The 24449-nt window shown below is 37.1% G+C and overlaps 7 protein-coding genes across 17 annotated transcripts; 6 read left to right on the forward strand and 1 right to left on the reverse strand.

Annotated features, from left to right (window-relative positions):
• The first annotated feature begins 487 nt into the window (after positions 1–487).
• Positions 488–4118, forward strand: LOC148424390 (uncharacterized). Of its 3 annotated transcripts, XM_088412393.1 has the most exons (4): positions 488–845; positions 1035–1120; positions 1299–1364; positions 4002–4066. In XM_088412393.1, exons 1-4 carry the CDS (start codon positions 740–742, stop codon positions 4041–4043), a joined length of 300 nt encoding a protein of 99 aa, XP_088268519.1. In that variant the 5' UTR covers positions 488–739; the 3' UTR covers positions 4044–4066. The 3 variants fall into 3 exon arrangements, with proteins under 3 accessions (XP_088268519.1, XP_088268520.1, XP_088268518.1); XM_088412394.1 differs by lacking the exon at positions 1299–1364 and having other exon boundaries at positions 4002–4118; XM_088412392.1 differs by lacking the exon at positions 4002–4066 and having other exon boundaries at positions 1035–3484.
• Positions 4119–4574: 456 nt separating this feature from the next.
• On the forward strand, positions 4575–6603 carry LOC148424391 (uncharacterized; the record flags this gene model as incomplete). Its single annotated transcript, XM_088412423.1, has 1 exon — positions 4575–6603. A coding segment is annotated over one exon (1335 nt), but the record flags the coding sequence as incomplete, so codon positions are not given.
• A 460-nt stretch (positions 6604–7063) lies between these two features.
• LOC148424392 (uncharacterized) lies at positions 7064–8962 on the forward strand. Its single transcript, XM_088412408.1, has 2 exons — positions 7064–7274; positions 7659–8962. The coding sequence occupies exons 1-2, from the start codon at positions 7220–7222 to the stop codon at positions 8774–8776; spliced, it is 1173 nt and encodes a 390-aa protein (XP_088268534.1). The 5' UTR covers positions 7064–7219; the 3' UTR covers positions 8777–8962.
• Positions 8963–9408: 446 nt separating this feature from the next.
• Positions 9409–12230, forward strand: LOC148424393 (uncharacterized). Of its 2 annotated transcripts, none has more exons than XM_088412403.1 (2): positions 9409–9912; positions 10645–12230. In XM_088412403.1, the coding sequence occupies exons 1-2, from the start codon at positions 9795–9797 to the stop codon at positions 12099–12101; spliced, it is 1575 nt and encodes a 524-aa protein (XP_088268529.1). In that variant the 5' UTR covers positions 9409–9794; the 3' UTR covers positions 12102–12230. The 2 variants fall into 2 exon arrangements, with proteins under 2 accessions (XP_088268529.1, XP_088268530.1); XM_088412404.1 differs by having other exon boundaries at positions 10684–12230.
• Positions 12231–12869: 639 nt separating this feature from the next.
• Positions 12870–16258, forward strand: LOC148424394 (uncharacterized). The gene is made up of 3 exons (XM_088412406.1): positions 12870–13248; positions 13594–13833; positions 14182–16258. The coding sequence occupies exons 1-3, from the start codon at positions 13158–13160 to the stop codon at positions 15342–15344; spliced, it is 1494 nt and encodes a 497-aa protein (XP_088268532.1). The 5' UTR covers positions 12870–13157; the 3' UTR covers positions 15345–16258.
• A 621-nt stretch (positions 16259–16879) lies between these two features.
• Positions 16880–23314, forward strand: LOC148424395 (uncharacterized). 8 transcript variants are annotated; one of them, XM_088412417.1, is made up of 6 exons: positions 16880–17297; positions 17557–17829; positions 19930–21465; positions 21540–21613; positions 21681–21750; positions 21825–23314. In XM_088412417.1, the coding sequence occupies exons 1-3, from the start codon at positions 17180–17182 to the stop codon at positions 20076–20078; spliced, it is 540 nt and encodes a 179-aa protein (XP_088268543.1). In that variant the 5' UTR covers positions 16880–17179; the 3' UTR covers positions 20079–21465; positions 21540–21613; positions 21681–21750; positions 21825–23314. The 8 variants fall into 8 exon arrangements, with proteins under 8 accessions (XP_088268543.1, XP_088268538.1, XP_088268542.1 ...); XM_088412412.1 differs by having other exon boundaries at positions 21540–21750; XM_088412416.1 differs by having other exon boundaries at positions 21681–23314.
• On the reverse strand, positions 20989–22111 carry LOC148424396 (mesoderm posterior protein 1-like). The gene is made up of 2 exons (XM_088412424.1): positions 21427–22111; positions 20989–21165 (listed from the first exon to the last, which is right to left on the reverse strand). Exons 1-2 carry the CDS (start codon positions 22015–22017, stop codon positions 21136–21138), a joined length of 621 nt encoding a protein of 206 aa, XP_088268550.1. The 5' UTR covers positions 22018–22111; the 3' UTR covers positions 20989–21135.
• Positions 23315–24449: the final 1135 nt, after the last annotated feature.

The raw sequence follows: 24449 nt of genomic DNA on the forward strand, positions 1-24449 counted from the left end.
ATTATGCTTTTAAATCAATATTCCAAGATTTTGTCTCATGCATTTTGGTATGGTTTTAGTAAGCTACAATAATGTATTTCTGTCCTTTTTATGTCTTAATTTGCTTGTAAATGGCTTGAATGTACTTGTATTTTTTTTTCAAGCCTATTGATGACATTGTTGATGAAATGTGCTATGTGAATAAAAAAAAGCTTTGTAAAGGACTGGGTAAATATTATTTCATACAGTTTTGTATTTTGTATTTGATGTGTATTTTTTAAATTTGACATCGACGAATGAATGATCTAGCTCCTGGCTGACTGTCAGTCTGTCTGTCGTTCTGTCCCTCCGTATCGTCCCGTTCAGCCGCAATGAACAAGACAATTTTGTTCTTGCATACTGCAACCTGTTCAGGCAAGACCAACGCATTTTTACTCGCATACTTGCCATAGCGCAACACAGCACAAAAAAAGGCGAACAGGTTGCGCATGCGTAGTAAAAATTTGAAGCTGCTGCCATTAAATGCTAACGGGCGTGTGTTCTGCAGTTTTTCACTTAATAATCCTTGGCGAATGAGTCCCCAAAATGCGCAGGTTTTGACACAAACGCCCGACTTAACTGGACTCGAAGATCGAAAGTTAAAACTTTGCATGTTGAAGCTTCTCGGGTTAACTTGCTAGCCGCTAACAAAGACACCACTGTTAGCAACGCATCGCTAAGAAGAGATCGGGTACGAAGTGTTGCGGTTGTAGCGTGTAAAATGTGTGTACGAAAGACGGAAGAGTACATAGAGGAACTTTGTGAAAGAAAAGAGGACGACGATCGACGTCCGCTTGTCAAGTTGGAACCTCGAGTTGACGGAGCAGGTTTGTTCACTTCTGTCACATGACTGATTCGCCATGCGATTGGAAACAAGTAGAGGACAAATTGAATTAGATACTGCTGTAGACTAGCTAGCTAGCCATCGTAATTTAGTTGTAAACCACAATTAACAATGTCAAAGACACAATATGAGATGCAAGAGCAAAGCTTGACTTTTGTTTCCTTGTGTCCAGCTGAACTCAAAGATGATTATGATGATGATGATCTTGGTCGTCAGCAGCAAGAGCCAGACTCCACACAAATTAAAGAAGAGGAGCAGGTACAGTCCACACAAATTAAAAAGGAAGCAGAAGAGCCAGAGCCTCCTCATATAAAAGAAGAGCAACAGGAGGAGGAAGTCAAGTGTCTTTTGACTGATGTCAATATGAAAAGTGAAGTCTATGATGTCAACCACTGTGAAGGATTCCCATTGGATGACCTTTTGTCTCCACTTTCAGAAGGTGAAGACATCTCGTCATACTCTTCTGACAACAATAATGACAATGAAGATGAATATCCGAAAGGTGATACGGCATGGCACGTTGACAAAAAAACCCTGAAATGTTCTCAATGTGGCAAAGCTTTTTTCCACAAGTCAAACTTGAAAGTACACCAAAGAATACACGCAAAGAAACGCACTGGAGGAAAAATTTTTGACTGTTCAGTTTGTGAGAAACGTTTCTCCACAAAGGCGCAGTTAAGAAATCACTTGAAAACGCATACTGTAGAAAAACCTTTTGCCTGTGTAGTTTGTAGTAAAAGATTTTCAAGAAAAGAAGGTGTTCGTGTGCACATGAAAAAACACACTGGGGAAAAACATTTTGCCTGCTCATTTTGTGAGAAATGTTTTATCACAAAGACGCATTTAAAATATCACTTGAAAGGACACACTGGAGAAAAGCCTTTTGCCTGTTCAGTTTGTGAGAAATGTTTCTGCACAAAGACCCAATTAACAATTCACCTAAAAACACATACTGGTGAAAAACCATTTGCCTGCTCAATTTGTGAAAAACGTTTTATTCTAAAAGCGCTTTTAACAAGCCACCTGAAGACACACACTGGCGAAAAGAAGCCTTTTGCCTGCTCAGTTTGCGAGAAAAGTTTCTCGACAAAGATGCTATTAACAAATCACCTGAAAACACATACTGGAGAAAAATCTTTTTCCTGCTCAGTTTGCCAGAAAAGTTTCTCAACAAAGACTCATTTAACAACTCACCTGAAAACACATACTAGAGAAAAACATTTTGCCTGCTCAGTTTGTGGTAAAAGATTTTCTAGAAAAGAATGTGTAAAAATGCACATAAAAACACACACTACAGAAAAACCTTTTGCCTGCTCTGTTTGTAAGAAAGGTTTTACTACAAAGGCATATTTGAAACATCATCTGAAGACACACACTGGAGAAAAGCCTTTTGCCTGCTCTGTTTGTGATAAAAGATTTTTCACAAAACACTGTGTAAAAAGGCACATAAAAACACACACAGGTCACAAAAAAAATCCCTCCTCGGTTAGTGTTACAAAGGCACATTTACCAGATCACATGAAAATACACTCTGTAGAAAATCCTTTAGTCTGCTCAGTTTGTGAGAAAAGTTTCTCTACAAAAAGGTACTTAACAGCTCACCAGAAAACACATTCTGGAGAAAAACCATTTACCTGCTCAATTTGTGAAAAAAGTTTCTCTATAAAAAGGTATTTAGCATCTCATCAGAAAACACATTCTGGAGAAAAACCTTTTGCCTGCTCAGTTTGCGGTAAAAGATTTTCCAGAAAACAACTTGTACAAAGGCACTTAAGAATACACACTGGAGGAAAACCTTTACCTCTTTTTTCTTTCTGCAAAGAGGAGTTTTAAAGATCACTTTAACAAACACTGGAGTAAAAACTTTCACCGGTAAAAGATTATCTTTTGCAAAGGCATTAAGGCACTGGAGAAAAAAAATTGTCTCGTCAGAGACAAAGTTTTCATGCAGACAATAACCTAAACAAAATCTGAATATTGATTATATTCGACTGTTTGAATGCCATGAATGTTTGGTTGTTTTTAGTCCATTTCCCAAATTTATTGGAATATTCAAGTATTTTTTTTATATTTTAAAAATAATATGAAAGTACGTATGTGTTGGTCCCACATATTACCTGCTATACAGCGTTAACTTAAAATTACATCAAATCAATGAAAATGTTATGATAAACTTTTTTACCACTTGCAATACAATTAGTTTAAAAACACATGAACACCTGGAATAGAATAAAATAGCCCAAGATGAGCAGGAGACGCTTATTTGTGCTTCCATCTCCACTGACTTGACTATTGCTGAGATTTTACCTGTAATGCTGCAATGCTAAAATGATAAGCTGCTATAAGAAATGAAATTACCTTCCCAGATATGATTCTTTTCAAACCCAGGTTAAAAAAATATGTTTTCCAATACCACTGATTGAATCTAGAATCTTTTTTTTCCCGTGATTTCTCCAAGATCTTGCAGACACATATTTATGTAAATTCGTAAATTACATTTGTTTTCTTCATATTTTTTATCTAAGTTTAATTTTTTTTGTAAATACCTTGAAATATATCTTTGATTTTCCCAAGCGTATTGATTTCCTTCTGTACGAAATGTGATCTATGAATAAAGCTGACTTATGAATGGACAAAATTTGTTTTTCTCACCAGTGATCGCCAAGCGAGTACCTTTTGGTAAATGGTCTTTGTCTTATACAGCTGATGTAAAAATTCTCATTGATACACATACAATCCGATACGTAATCAGTGTTTTCTCAGGGTGTGAATAGAATACATTGGAATTTTGCCTATGTTTGTTGAAAGGGGGGCAGTTTGGTTGTACTAGTTTGAACCAGTTCTGTATGAAGAGAGAAAGCGACAGGTTGGGAGGGTTGACTGTACCACGCTATGCTTTGTAACCACAAGTTGCTCTGGCAATGCCTACGCATTTTGTACTAGTGTACTTGCCGTAGCAAACTACAGAAATTGTGAGCGTTCTGCAACTATTGCGCATGCGTACCGCTGATCGCGTAACGTTCAACTGCGTTCATTGTGGGTCCAACTGTTTGTGGTTTGCAATATTTCACAAAATAACCCTTGGCGAATTGGTCCTCAACACACACGGGTTTTGACATACTTGACTTTTGTTCTGCAGACCTCAAAGAAGAAGATTTTGGTTCTGAGCAACAGGAACTAGAATCTACACAAGTGAAAGAAGAAAATGAAGAGCCAGATCCCATTCAAATTAAAAAGGAAGAGCAAGAGTCCACCCAATTAAAAGAGGCAGAGCAGCCAGATTCCACCCACATTAAAAAGGAGGAGGGGCCAGCGTTCACTCAAATTAAAAAAGAAGAGGAGCCAGAGGCCTTGCACATAAAAGAAGAAAAACAGGAGGATGAAATCAAGTTTTCATTGACCGGCGTCCGTAGGAAAAGTGGAGAAGGTGATGAAGACTACTGTAGGGAATCCCAATCAAGCGTCCTCTTGGCCCCACTTTCAGATGGTGACGACATCACATCACACTCTTCTGACTCCGATGATGATGAAAACAAACACTCGAAAGGTGGTATGACACGTCAGACTTATAACAAACCCGTGAAATGTTCTCAATGTGACAAAGTTTTATTCAACAAGTCAACCTTGAAAGTACACATGAGAACACACACTGGCGAAAAACCTTTTGCCTGCTCAGTTTGTGTTAAAAGATTTTCAAGAAATGTAGATTTAAAAAGGCACACAAGAATACACACGGGAAAAACCTTTTGCCTGCTCAATTTGTGGTAAAAGATTTTCTGGAAAAAGAGATTTAAGAAGGCACACAAGAACACACACTGGCGAAAAGCCTTTTGCTTGCACAGTTTGCAAGAAAAACTTCACTGGAAAGACTAACTTAAAACTCCATGCAGTAGCACATACTAGTGAGAAACCATTTGTCTGCTCTGTCTGCGGGAACAATTTTACTTCAAAAGAATCATTAAAAGTACATACTCGGACACACACCGGAGAAAAACCTTTTCCTTGCTCAGTTTGTCAGAAAAGATTCTCTACAAAGGGACATTTGACAGCACATCTTAAAACACACACTGGAGAAAAACCTTTTGCCTGCTCAGTTTGTGGAAAAAGATTTTCTAGGAAAGGAATTTTAAGAATACACACAAAAACACACACTGGAGAAAAGCCTTTTGCCTGCTCAGTTTGTGAGAACGATTTCTCTACAAAGGATCGCTTAACAACTCATCTTAAAATGCATACTGGAGAAAAACCGTTTGCCTGTTCTGACTGTGGGAAAACATTCTCTGGAAAGAGCATTTTAAAACAGCACGCACTAACGCATACTTCAGTAAAGCCTTTTGCCTGCTCCTTCTGTGAGCGAAGGTTCTGTACAAAGGGAAGTTTAACTGCTCACCTGACAACACACACAAGAGATAAACCTTTCGTTTGCTCCGATTGTGGTAAAAGATTTCGGATTAAACAGAATTTAAAACGGCATGCAATAGTTCATAGTGATGAGAAACCATTTGCCTGCTCAGATTGTGGTAAAAGATTTCCAAGAGAAGGAGGATTAAGAGAACACACTAGAACGCACACTGGAGAAAAACCATTTGCCTGCTCACATTGTGGTAAAAGGTTTCTTCAAAAGAAGTATTTGAATGAGCATGCATCAACGCATACTAGAGAGAAAGTGTTCGCCTGCTCAGACTGTGAAAAAAAGTTCTCAACAAAAAGACAATTAACAGCACATCTAAGAACACACTCTCTAGAAAAAACATTTGCCTGCTCTGTTTGTGCTAAAAGATTTTCTAGAGAAGGAGATTTCAGAACACACACAAGAACACACACTGGGGAAAAACCCTTTCTCTGCTCTGTTTGTGGGAAAAGGCTCTCGTCAAAAAGGAATTTATCACATCACTTGATAACACACACTGGAGTAAAATCTTTTCCCTGCTTAAATTGTGATAAAATATTTTCCTTAAAGAAGTATCTAATTAAACATACAAGAACACACACACACACACACACACGAAAGAAAAAACTGCTCCTTTTGTTAGAAAAGAGTTTATAAAGTGTAGTTTAACAGATCTCACATAGGTAAAACCTTTTCCTGGGCTAATTTGTAATAAAATAATATTTTAAAAGAAACATTCAAACACAAAAACACACTCAATGGAAAAACCCATATCTTTTGTTAGACTCTCTACAAGAGGTATTTAACAGAGCTGGATAACGCACGCTGAGGAGAAACCATTTGCCTGCCTAATTTGTGTTGGAAAATTCTCTTCAAGTAGGGCTAAACCATCTAAAGGAAAATTTTAACTGCAATTTTTCTGACAGATATTTTGTACAAATGCACATGTTCTTTGTACATACTTGTAAGAAAGTGTCTCTTTTTTTTCTTGCCCAAGACTAAGAGTAAGAGTAAGTGACTCAGACTGGAAGCTTAGCTAAATGACTTGAAATTTCTATCACGGTCTTAATTTAATCCTTTTTCATAGTTTATTTAATATATTTTATATTATTTTATTATTACATTGACTATTATTATTATTATTGTATTTATAATTATTTATTAGTTAATTTATTATTTTTAATTCGGTATTTGTGAAAATGTGAGGTAGCTACCTTTTATTTCTGTACTTAGTTTTTAATGTATTGAGTTATATTCTTTGTAAATGCATTTAAACTTCGTACTTATGCGAAGCACGTTGAGTTATCTTATGAATGAAATGCGCTACATCAATAAAGATGCCTTGCCTAAATGTGAATGTGTGGACCATCATTTGACAACACACACTCAATGTCTTTTGCCAGTGATTGGCATATAACTTGCACGAATTGGAAAAGCGCGTATTATTGATATTATGGCAATATTTAACATTTGCAAAATAGACACGTTTATTGTTTAATGTAATATATAGTATTTTCATGCGACAAAATGAACAGCCTCATTGTATTCTGAGCTAAATATGTGTAATGATTTACAATTTATATATAACGTATATGTGTTTATTAGTGCCGTCATGCGACAAAAGAAATAAAATACGTATTCGTAATATTTTGCATATTTTCAACCGCTATCTTCCACGAGTCGATCAATTTACCATGGCCACCGAAAATTTTGATCACATAAAACACGTTTTTTTCCCTAATGTATTTGCCGTAGCTGCCTATCGCCTTCTGGTTGCGCACGCGCAATGTGCATTGCGTCATCCCTTGCGATCATGGCCGACACGTTTTTTGACTAAATAATCATTCGTGAATTAGTTCTTAGCGTACTAAAGCCTCGACACCGTACGTCGATTTCGATTTAATGGCGCTATAACGTAGACATTTTTGCCTCCGAGTTAACTAGTGTAGTCGCACGATTGTGTGAAAATGTGTACGAGGAAGACAGAAGAATACGAGGAGAACATAGCTGGAACAAAAGAAGGTAATAAACTACAACTTCAACTGTTAGTTGTTTTAGAAGGAGCAGGTTTGTTCACATCTTGTTGTCAATTAACTGACTCCAATCTAGTTTCAATTAAATCCTAGTGAAGCGGATCATGGCCAGTGAAGGAAAAGGAAGTTTACCTCAGACATATGAAAACACAACTCTCTGAATTTTAAAGTCAGAATTTTGAGGATAATGCAATCTTTTTGTGATCGACTTAATACATCTTTCCATTCTATAATAATCAGGAGTCATATAAAGGCTTTTCCGGCTTCTTAAAAACAAACAAATGCCAAACATAGATTCTGTTCAGTATTTTTACGATTACAGAAAAAATACTATCACAAAGTCAAAACATGAGGTGTTTCTTGTGTCCTCCAGTTCTCAAAGAAGAAGGTCTTGGTCCTCAAAAGCAGGAACCAGAGTGTGCCTATATTAAGGGAGAGGAGGAACCAGAGTCCGGCCAAATTAACATGGAGGAGCAGTCTGAGTCCGCCCAAATTAAAAAGGAAGAGCCTTCTCACGTAAAAGAAGAAGAGCAGGAGGAGGAAATAAAGTTTCCTTTGATCTGCATTAGTATTAAGAGTGAAGAAAGTGATGGGGACAACTGTGGTGTATCCTCATCAGATGGCCTCTTGGCTCCACTTTCAGATGATGACGACATCACTTCACAGTCTTCTGATGACGATGACGATGAACACTCGAAAAGTGGTACAACATATGCTGACAACAAACCTATAACCTGTGAAAAATCTTTTGCCTGCTCAGTCTGTAGGAAAAGGTACACTAAAAAGACTAATTTAACAAGGCACGCAAAAATGCACACTGGGGAAAAACCTTTTGCATGTTTGATTTGTGTGAAAACATTCTCTTCAAAGGCGTGTTTAGACAATCATGCTAGAAGACACACAGGAGAAAAACCATTTGCCTGCTCAGAATGTGGTAAAAGATTTTCGAGAAAAGCAAGTTTAAAAAACCACACAATTACACACACAGGGGAAAAGGCTTTTGCTTGCTCTATTTGTGACAAAAGATTTTATAGAAAATCAGATTTAAGAGGGCACGCAAGAACACACTCTGGAGAAAGACCTTTTGCTTGCTCAGTTTGTGGGAAAACCTTTTCAACAAAGGCCCATTTAGCAATTCACTTGGAAAGACACACAGGAGTAAAACCTTTCTCCTGTTCAGATTGTGGTAAACGATTCTATTCGAATGCGTGTTTAAACAGACACACAAGAAGGCACACTGGGGAAAAACCGTTTGCCTGCTCAGACTGTGGTAGAAGATTCCCCGAAAAGAAAGATTTAAGACAGCACGCTCAAACACACACTGGTGAGAAACCGTTTGCTTGCTCAGATTGTGATAAACGCTATTCTAGAAATGAACACTTAACAATTCACATGAGAAAACACACTGGGGAAAAACCCTATGCTTGTTTAGTATGTGGTAAAAGATTTTCAAAAAATGTAGAATTGAAAAGACACGCAAAAACACACTGAAGCACAAGATTCAAAGAAAAGGATGATTTGAAATCAATTAGCATCTATTTGCTGCGTACAGACAAATTAAGATGTAAGAAAACACAGCAATAATGTAGCTAATTTTAACTGATGTGCACAAATATTGTGTTGTATTGCACCCCACAAAAGATGTATTTACTGGTGATTAAAATGTATTTATTTGTTGTAATGTGTGTTATTTTATCCGGTGAGGCTTCATTCTACTGTTTTTATTTGTTTTGATTCGGTGACCTTTGAATTTGTTGCGTTCTCGCGCTGTTCTCGTCAGTCGTCTATGGTACTACTCTGCGAAGTTGAGCTATATGATGTAGTTTAGCCGCTCCTGTGTATAGATTATTCATATGTTATTAAAACGCTACGGCAAATTTTGATAACGTCAAACATATGTGTACGTTGATTGTGATTGATTGTTGGTTATCGAGTACAAGTTACAGAATATATGGATAGTTATTGGTCGCTTCCTAAGTCTATGCAGCCAGGGTCGTGTCTTCTGTTTTTTTTTTTTTTTTTTTGCCATCTTGCACTTAATTCTTTCGAGGGGATCCCTTGATTTTGTAGCTTGAATTTTGATTTACTTTACCCATTAAAAACAACATCGAATGACAATTAAAGCGAATTAATTTAATCGTCAAGTAACTACAGGGCAAATAAGTTCTTCTGGCAGAATCGATACTTTTTGATCTATTATGATCGCCGTAGCCTCCTTCCCAAAGCACTGCCAATTTACTACGCATGCGTACTGCAAAAGTATAGCCGACTATCCCAGTTTGTACACTCGTTTCACGAATGACTTGTTTCTGAATTCGTACTGACTTGACCCAGTAGACCAATCTTGACATAATTGGACTAGATAGTCAATGCAATTTTTATGTCCGGATCAAGTTGTGTGGGGGCACGTTGAAGCTTCTCTGGCTAACTTAGCTTGCTAGCCGACGTCTGGTTGCAACTCATCTCTAAGAAGAGATCGAGTCCAAAGTGTTGTAATTATATTGTAAAAATGTGTGCAAGAAAAGCCGCAGCGTACAAGGAAGAACTTTGTGAAGCGAAAGAAGATAACGAACAACAACGTCAACTTTTCAAGTCGGAACCTCGAGTTGTCTTCTTGCACCGAGCAGGTTTGTTTGTTTATCATCCTTATTTGTTACTTGTCTACACAGTTATATTGATTTGGAATAATCGATTTTAGATGTCGTCAAACACTGATTTTATTATCATTTAGTATTGCTACGACGCAACTTTCTAATAGTGATTTTGTAAATGTACATGAACAGTGTTTTGAATATGTTTTTAAAGACATTTTCACAATTGTAATTAACTTTTACTGGATTCGTCTTCTATTGAAGACTGATGGAAAGGAATGATAACCACTAAAACAGATGCCTTTTGTCTTACCTGCTTAGCGTGACTGTGGCAAAAACTGTGACCAAAAAAAAAAAGACCCTGATCTGTGGACACTTGCTTAGCTCTGGATATGAAGACAAACTAAATTTCCACTTCAAGTGTGAGTTTTTCAGAGAAACAGAACATACTTCTTCAGTATTTGCATACTATAATTGAGCATTTATTTGAGTAACAGGGTGGCAAAATGCACAATTTCCAACAACAATCAGGAAAAAAAAAATCTGGAATTTGTCTTTGGTCATTATTCCCATATTGTCAGGAATTTATAGTCTTGCGTCTGCCATCTGCTTGTGGATGTGTTCTAATTAGATGCCAAATGGAAACATTACTATACTAAATTTGATGTGAAAAAAGCTTTTTTGGAGGTTAGTTGCCACAATATTACATAATGTCACAATATGAGATGTGACAGTAACAAATGACTTTTGTTTTCTCGTGTCCTGCAGACCTCAAAGATGATCTTGGTTCTGATCTGCTTTCCCCAGAGTGTGCTAAAATAAAAGAGGAGGAGGCGGTAGAGTCTGCCCTAATTAAATTGGAGGTGGAGCCAGAGTCCACCCAAATTAAAAAGGAGGAGGAGCCAGAGCCTGCTTACATTAAAGAAGAACCGAAGGATGAAATCATGTTTCCATTGACTGACTTCAACATGAAGAGTGAAGGTTTTGGAGGATCCCCATCAATTCACCTCTTGACTCCACTTTCAGATGGTGACGATGTCACGTCACACTCTTCTGATGACAATAGTGATAAAGATGAACACTCGAAGGGTGGCACAACATGCCACACTGACAACAAACCCCTGAAACGTTCTCGGTGTGACAAAACATTTTCCAAGGAGTCAACCTTGAAAGTACACATGTCACCACACACAAGGGAAAATCCGTATGCCTGCTCAGTTTGTTGGAAAAGTTTCGCTAAGAAGACATATTTAACAAGGCACACAAGAATGCACACTGGGGAAAAACCTTTTGCCTGCTCACTTTGTGAGAAAAGGTACACTAGAAAGTCACATTTAACGGACCACTTGACAACGCACACTGAAGGAAACCCTTTTGCCTGCTTAATATGTGGTAAAATCTTTTCTTTAAAGAGGTATTTAAACCGACACTCAAGAACACATACTGCAGAAAAACATTTTGCCTGCCCAGATTGTGGTAAAAGATTCTTTGAAAAGAGGGATTTAAAACGGCATGAGGTTATACATAATGGTGAGAAACTCTTTGCCTGCTCAGATTGTGAAAAAATGTTCACGAGAAAGGCATATTTAACAGAACACTTGAAGACACACACTGGAGTAAAACGTTTTGCCTGCTCAGTTTGCGAAACAAGATTCTCCCGGAAGGCACATTTAATCAGACATACAATGACACACACTGGGGAAAAACCTTTTTCCTGTTCAGTTTGTGAGAAAAGGTTCACTAAAAAAGCATATTTAACAGATCACTTGGAAACACACACTGATGTAAAACCCTTTTCCTGCCTGATTTGTAATAAAAGATTCTCTTCTGAAACATATTTAACCAGGCACACAAGAACACACACTGGGGAAAAACCTTTTCAATGCTCAGTTTGTGGCAAAAGCTTTTCTTTAAAGGAAAGATTAACGATACACACAAAAACACACACTACGGAAAAACCTTTTGCCTGCTCACTTTGTTGTAAAAGGTTCTCTACAAAGACATATTTAACAAAGCACACAAGAATGCACTCTGGAGAAAAACCTTTTGTGTGCTCTGTTTGTGAGAAAGCATTTTCAAGAAAAGCACATTTAATCAGACACGCAACAACACACGCAGGAGAAGAAAATATTTCCTGCACAGTTTGTAGTAAAATATATTCTAGAAAGAGAGAATTAACAATTCACATGAGAAAACACACCAAGGTAAAACATTTTGCTTGTTGAGTATGTAATGAAGTGTTTTTGAAAGCGGGAAAATTAAAAGAAACACACAAACACAAAGTTGACTCACTATTTTGGCGCGGTTTTATGCAGAAAAATGCTGACCTACTTTGCAAAAATTCACCTATTATGGGGGGTTTTGGAACATCTACTAGCATTGTGTCCTTTGAAAATATGACACATATTTTAAATGAATTCATATTTATCATTTTAGTTGCATTTAATAAATCATGATTAACATTCTTTATCGGGTACTAGAATGACCTATTGTGTGGATAAGCAGCTAGGAAATGGATGGATAATTTATTCTAAGTCTATAATAAATTGCTTAAAAATCATATACATTACATGGCATGGAGATAACTCAAAACTTGAGGCGTACAACAATTTTAATGTTATCATTTTGAAATACCTAGTTTTGAGAAAAATACGTTTTGGCATGTCCAAAGCAACCTTAGGAAAAATATATTGACCTCAATTTTTCAGGAAATGTTGAAACCACTGGAAAATTAATTCCAATAAAGGTTAACACGTTTATCTGAGATATTAAGCCGTAGAAAGCTGAGAAAGTTTGACCTCAACAGATAAAATTGGCCAAAAATTGTTCTTTGGCCTCAACTACAAATCTGAAGCTCCGATTTAGCATACAATTTAACAGTGAGGATTTTACTTTAACCATTTACCCAAAATATAGATGATGCTGGAGAAGAAATGCAGCGTATTCTTGACTTATGTGTTTTGTCTATGTACAATTGCCGTAGCGAGCCAAGTAAAATGGCCGATCCGTCGCGCATGCGCACAACAGATATGTTTTGCCTATGATCGTGGTTTGATCACTCGTTTCACCTAATAATCCCTCGCGACTTTGTGCTGAACGCTCTGAAGTCTTCGCACAGTAAACCCATCCCTCATTAATGGACTGGAAGATTGTAAATGAAATATTTGTGTTTGGATCATCTCTTTGAGAGCACGTTGAAGCTTCTTCAGCTGGTTTAGCTTGCTAGCCGTTAAAAGAACAACACATCGGCTAGCGCAAAGTGTTGTTATTGCGGTGTGAAAATGTGTGCAAGAAAAATAGCAGACTACGGGAAAGAATTTTGTGGATCAAAGAAGGACAACGAGCCTCGACCTGGTTTCTCACGCGGAGCAGGTTTTTACACGCACACACACACACACACACACACACACACACACACACACACACACACATATACATATATATATATATATATATATATATATATATATATATATATATATATATATATATATATTATAGCAGCAAATTTCATACAGCGTATTTAGACTTGCTTCTGTCTCCCTACTAATGTGTTTTGTCTAGGCACCAAATGGAACATTTACATTGCACATTATGTTGTGAAACCGGTTTATTTTGTTGCCATAACATTTACAAGCAATAATACACACCGTTAAAGTAAAAGCATGAGATTTGACTGAATAAAAAGCTTGATATTTGCCATCCTGACTCCTGCAGACCTCAAAAAAGAAGATGATTTGATAAAAGAGAAGGAGGAGGGGCCAGAGTCCCTTCACATAAAAGAAGAAAAGCAGGAAGATGAAATCAAGTTTCCATTCACTGACTTCAGTATGAAGAGCGAGGAGGATGATGGAGACCACTGTGGAAGATCCCCATCAGACGTGCAAGCTCCACTTTCAGATATTGATGACGTCACATCCAACTCTTCTGACGACGATGAAGATGAACACTCGAAAGGTGATCCAACATGTCACATTGACAACATACCCGTCAAATTTTCTTAGTGACACACAAAAGAACCCGCATTGGCGAAAAACCTTTTGGCTGCTCATCATATGAGAAAAGAAAGGTTTTTTTTTTTTATTATGTTTGTCTTTTAAGCAGTTAGTTGCGTTTCTAAACACATTTTGTAAACTACTCATCCAGCACACTGCCACTTGTGCAAAACCTCAAATTTGTAACTTCACTTTTTTCAGTTTTAAGAAGTCTGATTCATTGAATTAATTTGATTTATTGCTTGCTTCAATGTCACAACAACAGTTAGGACTGAGAAAAGATGAATTTTTGTTTCCTCTTGTCCTTCAGACCTCAATGAAGAAGATGATCTTGGTCCTGAGCTGCAGGTGCCAGCATCCATCGAAATTGAGATAGAGGAGGGGCCAGAGCCCACTCAAATCAAATTGGAGGAAGAGCCTTTTTACTTAAAAGAAGAACAGCAGGAACAGGAAATTCAGTTTCCAATTCCTGCCGTCTGTATGAAGAGTGAAGAAAGTGATGGAGACCACAGTAGAGGATCCCCATCAGACGAACTGTTGGCTCCACTTTCAGATACTGACATCAAGGCACACTCTTCTGACGATGATGATGAAGGTGAACACTCGAAAGGTGCTGCAACGCGTCACTTTGTCTACAAACCTGTGAAATGTCCTCACTGTGACAAAACTTTTTTCAAAAAGTCAAACTTACAAGTACACTTAAGAATTCACACTGGCGAAAAACCTTTTGCTTGCTTAGTTTGTAGTAAAAGATTTTCTAGAAAAGACTATTTAAAATCACACACTAGAACACACACAGGTGAAAAACCTTTTGCGTGCTCATTTTGTGAGAAACTGTGTTCTACAAAAGGAGATTTGACAATGCACTTAAGAGCACATACTGGGGAAAAACCTTTTGTCTGCTCAGTTTGTGGTAAAGGTTTTACTCGAAAAGACTATTTAAAAGCACACACAAGAACACACACTGGTGAAAAACCTTTTGCCTGCTCATTTTGTGAGAAACGGTGTTCTACAAAAGGAGATTTAACAATGCATACAAGAACACACACTGGGGAAAAGCCATTTGCCTGCTCAGTTTGTGAAAAATGTTTCAATGCAAAATCGAAATTAAGAGATCATCTGAAAACGCACACTGGAGAAAAACCTTTTGCCTGCTCGTTTTGTGATAAAAAATATCCTACAAAAGAATATTTAAAAATTCACACAAGAATTCACACTGGGGAAAAACCTTTTGTCTGCTCAGTGTGTGAAAAAAGTTATTCTTCAAATCAATATTTAAAAATACACACAAGAATACACTCTGGGGAAAAACCTTTTGCTTGCTCAGTGTGTGAAAAAGAATATCCCACAAAAGCACATTTAAAAACACACACTAGAATACACACTGGGGAAAAGCCTTATGCCTGCTCAGTTTGTGCAAAGAGGTTCAATAGAAAGGACTTGTTAAGGTGTCACTTGAAAATACACGCTTGAGTACACTCTTTTGCATGCTCATTTTGTTACAAAAATTCCGAGAAAAGACAGTTAACACTTCACACAAGTGGACTGTGATGAAAAACATTCTGCCTGGTTATTTTGGGATAAAATATATCTCACAAAATGCTTATTTTATGGCAAAAGGTTCAGAGGAAGGACACAGTTAACAAATCACGCTATAACGCACCCAGTGGTAAGACCTATCGGCTGCTCTCTTCATGTGCAAAGGTTCACTCGAAAAGAAAATGTAACAAATTATTTGAGAAGACGTTAAACCTTTTGTCTGCATAATTTGTGATAAAAGTTTCTCCGCTAATTTTACTTTAAACAGGCACACACAAACGCACACTTGTGAGAAATTTACAAAACTTTTACAAAACATGTCAAAAGCAGAAGTTGCATGAGTAGCGTGACAGGCTCGGATGGATGATGGGAGATGAAATGCGCTGATGGATGCATACTCCATGTCTGAATGATGCAATTGCCTCTAGATACCAGTCAGATTTGGCTTTAACTAAAATATGTTAATCGTTACAACAAAATGCACCATGTAAAAGGCACTCTAAAAAATAATTAAATTGGTTAATTGGAAATGGTTAAAGTAAGTCAAGTAACACACAGTTTCTCTAACCCAATGTTAAAGCAGTGCTTGCTATTTTGCAATAATGACTTATATATTAGAGCCAAAAAATACTATATACTCATTTACCGCAACACATTTTTCTATTCACAAGGAACAAGCCTATGTTTGTTATCTCACAATAAGGCAACTAAAGTTAGACTTTAGAGATTAATAGTAGAACTGATATTATTACTAATATTTATTTGGAAATGCTTTAAAATTGTTGTACTTTTCATTCTATGACATGCATTGATATGTGTATGACATGAATAAAGCTGTTGTGCCCCTATGTGAATGTGTGGACCATCCTTTGACTATGCACCATCTATCTATCTTGCCTATTCAGGCACAAAGAGACCATACTTTGGAAGCGTGGTCCAACTAGCGAGAGTGTTATAGAAAATACATTTCGTTATTGATTTCACTGCATAATAACACGGAACTTACAACACTTGAGTAAATATGTCACCACTGGTTCGTGCCCCTCCCTCCTTCCTGTTTCTTTTTATGATTGGCAAACAAATCATGTATTTCTTTTTTTCTCCCGTTTTTATTCGCGATTGACATACAAACTAAGACACAAACTGACATCCAAAACGTGGTTTGAGTTACGATGGTGAATGTTTTCCACCCTCACTTTCTGTAGCTAAAGGAAACATGACTGGCCCAACAAGGTGGCGCTCCCCATGTAATATAAATAGCGATTACTAGACCCAGGAATATATATTTATAATATGTTGGTTGGATAAAACACCTTTATTAAACCCTATTGAAACCTAATTGAAGAATTGTTGGCCTATCATTATTTTCATTTTCTCAAACAAGAAGACAATGCGCATGCGAACTGCAAAGTTCTGGTAGTACTTACGTGTTTTGTTCACTTGGAGTTGCCGTAGCGAGCTGTCGACAATGGCTGATCTGTTGCGCACGCGCACAGCAGATATGTTTATCCTACGATCATGGTTTGCCCACTCGTTTCACCTAATAATCCCTCGTATTTTTTTTACGGGAAGTAATGAAGTCTCGACATAGTACGTCTCTACTTAAGTGGACTAGAAGATTGTAAATTAAGTATTTGTGTCTGGGTCAATTTATTTGGGCGAACGGAGAAGCCCCTCCGGCTAGCTTAGTTTGCTAGCCGCTAACAACAACACAGCTGTTTGCAACGCAGAAAAGACAGAGCGCAACGTGTTCTAATTGTGGCGTTAAGATGCGAGCAAAAAAGACAGCAGAATACAAGGCGGCATTTTGTGTAACAAAGAAGGACAACGAGCGAAAACGTCAACTTTTCAAATTGGAACCTCGACTCGCCTTTTTACATGGAGCAGGTTTTTACACACACATGCACACACGCGTATATACATTCATACATACACACACACAATATATATATATATATATATATATATATATATATATATATATATATATATATATATATATATATATATATATATATATATATATATATATATATACCATTTTTTAAAATTCAACCCTCCTTACGAATCTTTGCAACTGAACCTTTATCCATCCAATCAATCCATCCATCCATAAAAATCTTGTTTGTTTTCCTGTGTCCTGCAGAACTCAAAGAAGAAGATTTTGGTCCTGAGCAGCAGGCCCCAGAAGATGAACAGATAAAATTGGAGGAGGAGGTGCCTCTTTATATAAAAGAAGAACAGCAGGAGGATGAAATCAAGTTTCCATTGACTGACTTCAGCATGAAGAGTGAAGAAAGTGATGGAGACCACTGTGGAAGATCCCCATCAGACGGCCTGCTGGCTCCACTTTCAGATAGTGATGACATCACGTCTCACTCTTCTGACGACGATGACGATAATGATGAACATTTGAAAGGTGATATGTCATGTCACATTGACAACATACCTGTAAAATGTTCTCAATGTGACAAAACTTTTTTCACTAAGTCAACCTTGAAAGTACACATGAGAAGCCACAATACAAAAAAAAAATATGCCTGCTCAGTTTGTGGTAAAATATTTTCTAGAAGAGGAAACTTAAGAAGGCACACAAGAACCCACACTGGAGAAAAACCTTTTGGTTGCTCGTTATGTGAGAAAAGATACTCTACAAAGGGTACTTTAACAGCTCACCTCAAAACACACACTGGTGAAAATCTTTTTTCCTGCTCCGATTGTGGTAAAACATTCCCCGCAAAAATAAGTTTAAAACTGCATGCAAGTACACACACTGGTGAGAAACCGTTTGCCTGCTCAGAATGTGGTAAAAGATTTTCTAGAAAAGGAGATTTAAAGGTGCACTTAAGAACACACACTGGGGAAAGGCCTTTTTCCTGCTCCGTTTGTGAGAAAAGGTTCTCGAGAAAGGCCAATTTAACAGCTCACTTGGAAACACACGCTGAAGTAAAACCTTTCCCCTGCTTAATATGTGGTAAAGGTTTCACTTCCGAAAGGTATTTAAACCGACACACAAGAACACATACTGGGGAAAAACCTTATACCTGCTCAGTTTGTGGTAAATTATATTCAAGAAAGAAAGAGTTAACAAGTCACATAGAAAAACATGCCTCGGAAAACCCCCTTTTCTGTTGAGTATGTGGAGTATTTGAAAGGCTTCTTAAGGGGGGAGAATTAATAAGAGGGAAGATTTGAAAGACACGCAAAAACATTGTCAAACCAACTGTCTGATTTTTCATTTTATGGTGCAAGATTCAATTTAATGGAACCTTTGAAAGTATACACTTACACAGTGGAGCAGATTTTTACCATTGTAAATTATGTCAACAAGAATGAGCTGAGTACAGTGTCATTCACGTCTAATTGCCGAGTCATTCGAAAGATAAACGTGGCTATAGACATATAATACACAGTATAATACTCTCTATAATTGTCCATATTTTGGTGATTTTGCTGCTGTACTATTCAGGTGGCAGTTTTTCCACAGCACAAGGTTGTACGGTTCAGTTATTGTAGATTCACTCTATTGTGGGCTTTCATTTGTGGCGCTATAAACGGTACGTCAAGTACCATTTTCCGTTTTTTACATCCATCGGAAGAGCATTACAGTATTTTTCAGCCTTTTCGCTGTGTTCCATTGGCATGGATAAACTATATAAAAGATACACTTCTGATTAAAACTATGTTTGTAACAATTAGGGCTGAACAATAAATTGCATTTGCAAAATAATTGCAATGTGATAAAACGTGTCACACAGACACTGACACCCTTAATGCATGCTGCTATTTTTTCAATCAGAAAATATTATCTCATACAGTATATGCAGGTACACTATATTCTGACACTTTAGCATGTGTGATGTTACTGACTGGAGCTCGCTAAGTTTTATTTGTATTATAGGCTATGTACACTGTAGTTTTTTTATTGATGTAAATAACTGTTTAAGAATTACAATGTACTTAATGTCTATTTATACATACCAATCGTCGTGTTTTATGCAACTTGTAAAGGTGGATTTGTTGAAGTGGTAAAGCCACTTTTGTTTAATTTCTTATATATATATATATATATATATATATATATATATATATATATATATAGCATTTTTACATCACACTTGAGAAGCAGTTATGTTGTCTTGGGGAATGCTTCTGACTACATGTCAAAATAAGAAGTTTAAACCAGAAATAAACTGTTTTTCAAATTAATTTATGCTTCATTTGCCTTTGTCATTTTATCCTATCACATATACAGTCTGATTTTGTTAATTGCAATAAAGATGGATTAATTGATAGTTTGATTAAAAAGATATAATAATATGAGGCTGGAAATCACATTGCAATTTTTTTAGGAAAAAAAAACCTCACTGAGATTATTTTCCATCATCGCTCTACGCAAATATAGCTAATTTTGCAAATATAACGTTGCCATTACTTTTACAAACAACACTAAACATGCAAGTCACAAGATGAGATTTGACTAAGCAAAACTTGACTTTTGTTATCGTTTGTTCTGCAGACCTCAAAGAAGATCTTGGTCTTGAGCAGCAGCAGAGCCCACAGTATGTCCAAATTAAAAAAAGAGGAGAAGCCAGTCTGTCCAAATTAACATGCTTCCTCCTGGTTCCACCATCTGGAACTGACATCACATCCCACACTTCTGATTGATCGTCGATGATCAAGATGAACACTCGAAAGGTGATAAGACATGTCACACTCATAACAAACCCGTGCCTGCTTAGTTTGTGGGAAATGGTTCACTGCAAATTCACATTTGATTTCAGGCACACAAAAATTCACACTGGGGAAAAACCGTTTGCTTGCTCAGATTTCATGAAAAGGAGAATTTATAATAACCCAAGTAATGCATAATGAGAAACTGTTTGCCCAATCAAATTGTGAGAAAAAGTTTGCAAAAATGTGGTTTCTTTCTTTCTTTCTTTCTTTCTTTCTTTCTTTCTTTCTTTCTTTCTTTCTTTCTTTCTTTCTTTCTTTCTTTCTTTCTTTCAAATTGTTTAATATTGCTTTGACATTATTTTGGGATATCCTATAATATTATATCATATAATACTGTGTACTTCAAATATTCTTTTCAATTGCCTTCAATCTATCGCTCGAGCCTGGATGTGGTACGTTACTTAATAACATCCAGCAGAGGACACTGTTGATGTGTTCATTCAACTCTGAGAAGAGGTTCTGATTTAGTGGACTGGTTTCCAATCCATCCATCATTCATTTTCAGACCTTTGGCGAGACATCGAGGACTGGTCACGCCTCACAATTCAATCACATTTGTATTTGCCAATGGATTATGTTACTTAATTTTCAATATATTTTTTTTCCGTTGCAGCATTTTTAAATGTGTAATTGTATTTTTAATTTTTTAGATTTTTTTTGTAAGCAGTTTTTTTGCAAATTACATCAAACACAAGTTCGTTAAAAAAATCGGTTATCTTATTATATTAAATCGATAATACCTTTTTCATAGAAATAATTATTATCAATTTGCAAGACCTGTTTCTCATTCAAACGAAAACAGAACAAAACCTGGCATTGTTTTGACCAGTTTATTATAAATAGTGGTGTCCCCCCCAAAAAATAGAAAAATAGCATATTCCACATAGTCATATTTACACATAAATACAAAACGTATGAAATACTTAAAAAATATAAATTAGTCCATTCACAGTGAGGCAGTAGTCGTCATTGGATGGCAGCCATCTTGTCAAGCCCAGTAGTACTTGTTGTACTCAACCTGTTTTAAAAACAGAAAATTGTGTTTTGATGGATGGATGTGTGGTTGGAAGATAGATAGATAGATAGATAGATAGATAGATAGATAGATAGATGGATGGATGGATGGATGGATGGATGGATGGATGGATGGATGGATAGATAGATAGATAGATAGATAGATAGATAGATAGATAGATAGATAGATAGATAGATAGATAGATAGATAGATAGATAGATAGATAGATAGATAGAATCATTTTTAGGTGATTATCCTCTTTACCTGATTGGAGGAGGAAGAGGAGCCTTCCGGCGGCAACATGTGAGGAAAACTACAGCTCCCAGAATGCAACGTTGTCTCCTGGCCTTGACACTGCTGCGTGTACATGTCATTAGGGACCTGCGGGGTCGGGCTGGCGTAGTAATACGGTGAGCCGGTTGAAGAAGAGGAGGATGTTGAAGAGGAGGAGGTATGCCCGAGTTGCGCTGACAAGAAAGAGATGTAACGGATGGCAAGGCGTAGGGTCTCGATCTTAGTGAGGGTCTGGCCCGTGGGGGCCACCGAGGGCGGCAGGAAGGATCTCAGATGGTGCAGAGCCTTCGTCAGGTCCCTCATCCTCAGCTTTTCTTTTTCACTGGCACTCTCGCGTTGCTTACTCCGGACCCTCACCGCTCTCCCAGGCTTTCCCTGCGAGGCAACGCCAAGGCGGGAAGCATATCCCGACTTGCCGGCTTTGTGAAGAAGAGGTGACGGCGACGAGTCTGGGGAGAGGGTCTCCGGCGAGGAGATTCCCGAGAAGTCCGAGTCGGAGAACCACTGCTGGTAGTGCAGGCTGTACTCAAGCATGGAGGAAGAAGACATGTTGCTGGCCATGTTGCGAGAGAGAGAGCAGGACTTGGATTGTCGACTGCTCTGCTCCCAAGCTGCAGTCTTTTTAAAGTCCAGGACGGAGTCCAGAAGGTGCCAAGTGACACCTCCGCACATTCCCCCCCACCACCGCATACTCACACACACTCACACACACGACAGAGTGACCATGGCTGGGAAAAGCAGCAGCAGGAGCAGAGGTGTGAATTTTGACTCCTCCTCATAACAATCAACACCTTTTTCTTCTCTTTCTAGGACTTGGGGCTTTGGTTAAGCAGAGATGAGTTTGGCACATGTCCCGATATTTTTGTATGGGATGCCGCTCTCGCACATTCGCTCTGAAGGGGTTAAGTGAACACAACTTAATGAATGAAAAAAAAAGTATGTGCAAGCTAACCCATTAGCTTTGATCCATTCTCTGAGCCACTCACCGGTGTCATTAAAATTAGCTTTAAATAAAAACAAGACTATTTGGGGGGTTAAATGTGAAAATTAGCTTTCAAAAACAACATTTTTGTTGTTGTTTTTTTAGTTACTTCACATTTTTTGGAAGTCTGCGTTAAAAAAAAAAGAAAACATAAGGAGTGGTACGGAACTAGCTAGCTAACCTGTTTTCATAGCTTAATCTAGCCACATCAGAAAAAAAAACTGAGCATAACTGCTACACTTTTCATTTTCATGTCATTTCATTATTTCTTTGAAAGGATTACTGCACATTGATAAACACTTGTACAATATACATGTAAAAATGATGAAGTTGGCATACAGTTAATACACATTCACTTAAACACAGACAAGTAAGAAAATCAGTCATTTACATTTTTTGTTTCTATGGACTGGACTGTACCCAAAAAGATTATTTTTTTTGCAAATATTGTATCGTTTGAAAAGCTAGCTAAATCAGTTTCTCTAGCATAACCTATCTCCAAAAACACACTTCAGATTTCTCCTCTGTATGAACTCCTCCACAGTGAAGTTTAAAAATGGCTGTGCATTAGCTAGATCTTATATACTTATTTAGTCGTGTATGACGACATCATTTTTCAGTTGAATTGAATTGCACCTGTAGAGCATAAAATTCACGGTGTTTTAATAGTGATAATCGAGCCAAAGAAACGATTGATTTGTGACAGGCGTTAATAACATGATGTCATTTTTAATTGCCGTCTCCCCGAGATGTTGACCAGGACCGTAAACGTATCACTTCTCTAAACATTTGCTCCTTCTCGCTCATCTGTAGTTCTTCTCATCTGAGATGGGATCTTGGGTGGAAGGTGTTACAATAAATCATACTTGATCTGCATTTATTTTCATCTCTTATTTCTTCTTTGGCACTTTTCTCTATATTTTTTCATAGTACCCCCTAGCTTTCCAACTTAAGATGCCACAGAAATCAAATGCCTTGCGTTACACATTTATGTGAACTGTAGGGCAGGACTAATAGAAAAACATTGGATTGTAAACATAACTGTAATTAACTAGTTACTTCGGGTATGGTGCAAAATAATCAGTTATTTTGTTAACAGTTTCCTAAGCATTGATATGTCTACTAATATTAGCCAAAAAGTAGTATTTGAGTAAGTTCTGCAGTTTTAACTTTTGGATGGATAACAGGACTGTGTAGCAAGGCAATCGTCACAAAAACACAAATTTTAGCCTCAAAATAAACATTTAAACTATGCTAGCCGTGTTCACTTTTGGAAAAGTTTTTGGGAACGAGAAAACAAAGTAACATGAAGATAACGAAACATTTAGATCCTTTTTTAATTTGCCTAGGCAATGTTGCAAGCTAATCCTAGCATAAATGCTAAAGTTAATATAACAATGACTCCACAGTGACGGAAATTTCCCCACTCTTCACTAAGTCATCCACTTTGAACTTTTAGACCAAAAACGTTTACAGTTTTTGAATAACCACATACTGGATAACATATAATGAATGATGAGTGCGTAATGATGATGATGTAGTGAGCTGAGGTGTGAGGCATTCACGCTGATGAGAAGAAATGAGGCCCAAGGTGTCACTTCACACCTCAGCTGTGAGAACCTCACTCTCTGACCATTTCTTCTCCTTGTTTAGACAACACTCAACTGTGCGGCTTTTTTCTCTCTGAATTGGACGATTTGCTAGGAGTAATGTTGACTATATTTCTTATTTGGAACATTTTGTAAAAGGGATGTATATATATATATATATATATATATATATATATATATATATATATATATATATATATATATATATATATATATATATATATTAGGGAATGATTTCATCTTTTGATGAATGTTAAAAATATATTTCATAATTTGTTGTATGGATTTGTTTGTACTGTAAATGAAATTGTGATGTTGATCCAGCATAAATTATTAGTATAAAACAAAGCAATGTACACAAATATGAATTCTAGTGCCTTCTTGAAGGGATCGTATTTGTT

Source organism: Hippichthys cyanospilos, chromosome 4 (genome assembly GCF_059441005.1).
Source record: "Hippichthys cyanospilos isolate Australia breed blue-spotted pipefish chromosome 4, RoL_Hcya_1.0, whole genome shotgun sequence".
Lineage (NCBI taxonomy): Eukaryota > Metazoa > Chordata > Actinopteri > Syngnathiformes > Syngnathidae > Hippichthys > Hippichthys cyanospilos.

Coding starts and splice junctions, on each gene's coding strand:
- LOC148424390 (XM_088412392.1), top strand. CDS start 740: ATGTGTGTACGAAAGACGGAAGAGTACATAGAGGAACTTTGTGAAAGA. Junction 846..1,034: donor ACCTCGAGTTGACGGAGCAG/GTTTGTTCACTT, acceptor CCTTGTGTCCAG/CTGAACTCAAAGATGATTAT.
- LOC148424392 (XM_088412408.1), top strand. CDS start 7,220: ATGTGTACGAGGAAGACAGAAGAATACGAGGAGAACATAGCTGGAACA. Junction 7,275..7,658: donor CATAGCTGGAACAAAAGAAG/GTAATAAACTAC, acceptor TGTGTCCTCCAG/TTCTCAAAGAAGAAGGTCTT.
- LOC148424393 (XM_088412403.1), top strand. CDS start 9,795: ATGTGTGCAAGAAAAGCCGCAGCGTACAAGGAAGAACTTTGTGAAGCG. Junction 9,913..10,644: donor TGTCTTCTTGCACCGAGCAG/GTTTGTTTGTTT, acceptor CGTGTCCTGCAG/ACCTCAAAGATGATCTTGGT.
- LOC148424394 (XM_088412406.1), top strand. CDS start 13,158: ATGTGTGCAAGAAAAATAGCAGACTACGGGAAAGAATTTTGTGGATCA. Junction 13,249..13,593: donor TGGTTTCTCACGCGGAGCAG/GTTTTTACACGC, acceptor TGACTCCTGCAG/ACCTCAAAAAAGAAGATGAT. Junction 13,834..14,181: donor TGAAGATGAACACTCGAAAG/GTGATCCAACAT, acceptor CTTGTCCTTCAG/ACCTCAATGAAGAAGATGAT.
- LOC148424395 (XM_088412410.1), top strand. CDS start 17,180: ATGCGAGCAAAAAAGACAGCAGAATACAAGGCGGCATTTTGTGTAACA. Junction 17,298..17,556: donor CGCCTTTTTACATGGAGCAG/GTTTTTACACAC, acceptor TGTGTCCTGCAG/AACTCAAAGAAGAAGATTTT.
- LOC148424396 (XM_088412424.1), bottom strand. CDS start 22,017: ATGGCCAGCAACATGTCTTCTTCCTCCATGCTTGAGTACAGCCTGCAC. Junction 21,166..21,426: donor CCTCTTCCTCCTCCAATCAG/GTAAAGAGGATA, acceptor TTTTTAAAACAG/GTTGAGTACAACAAGTACTA.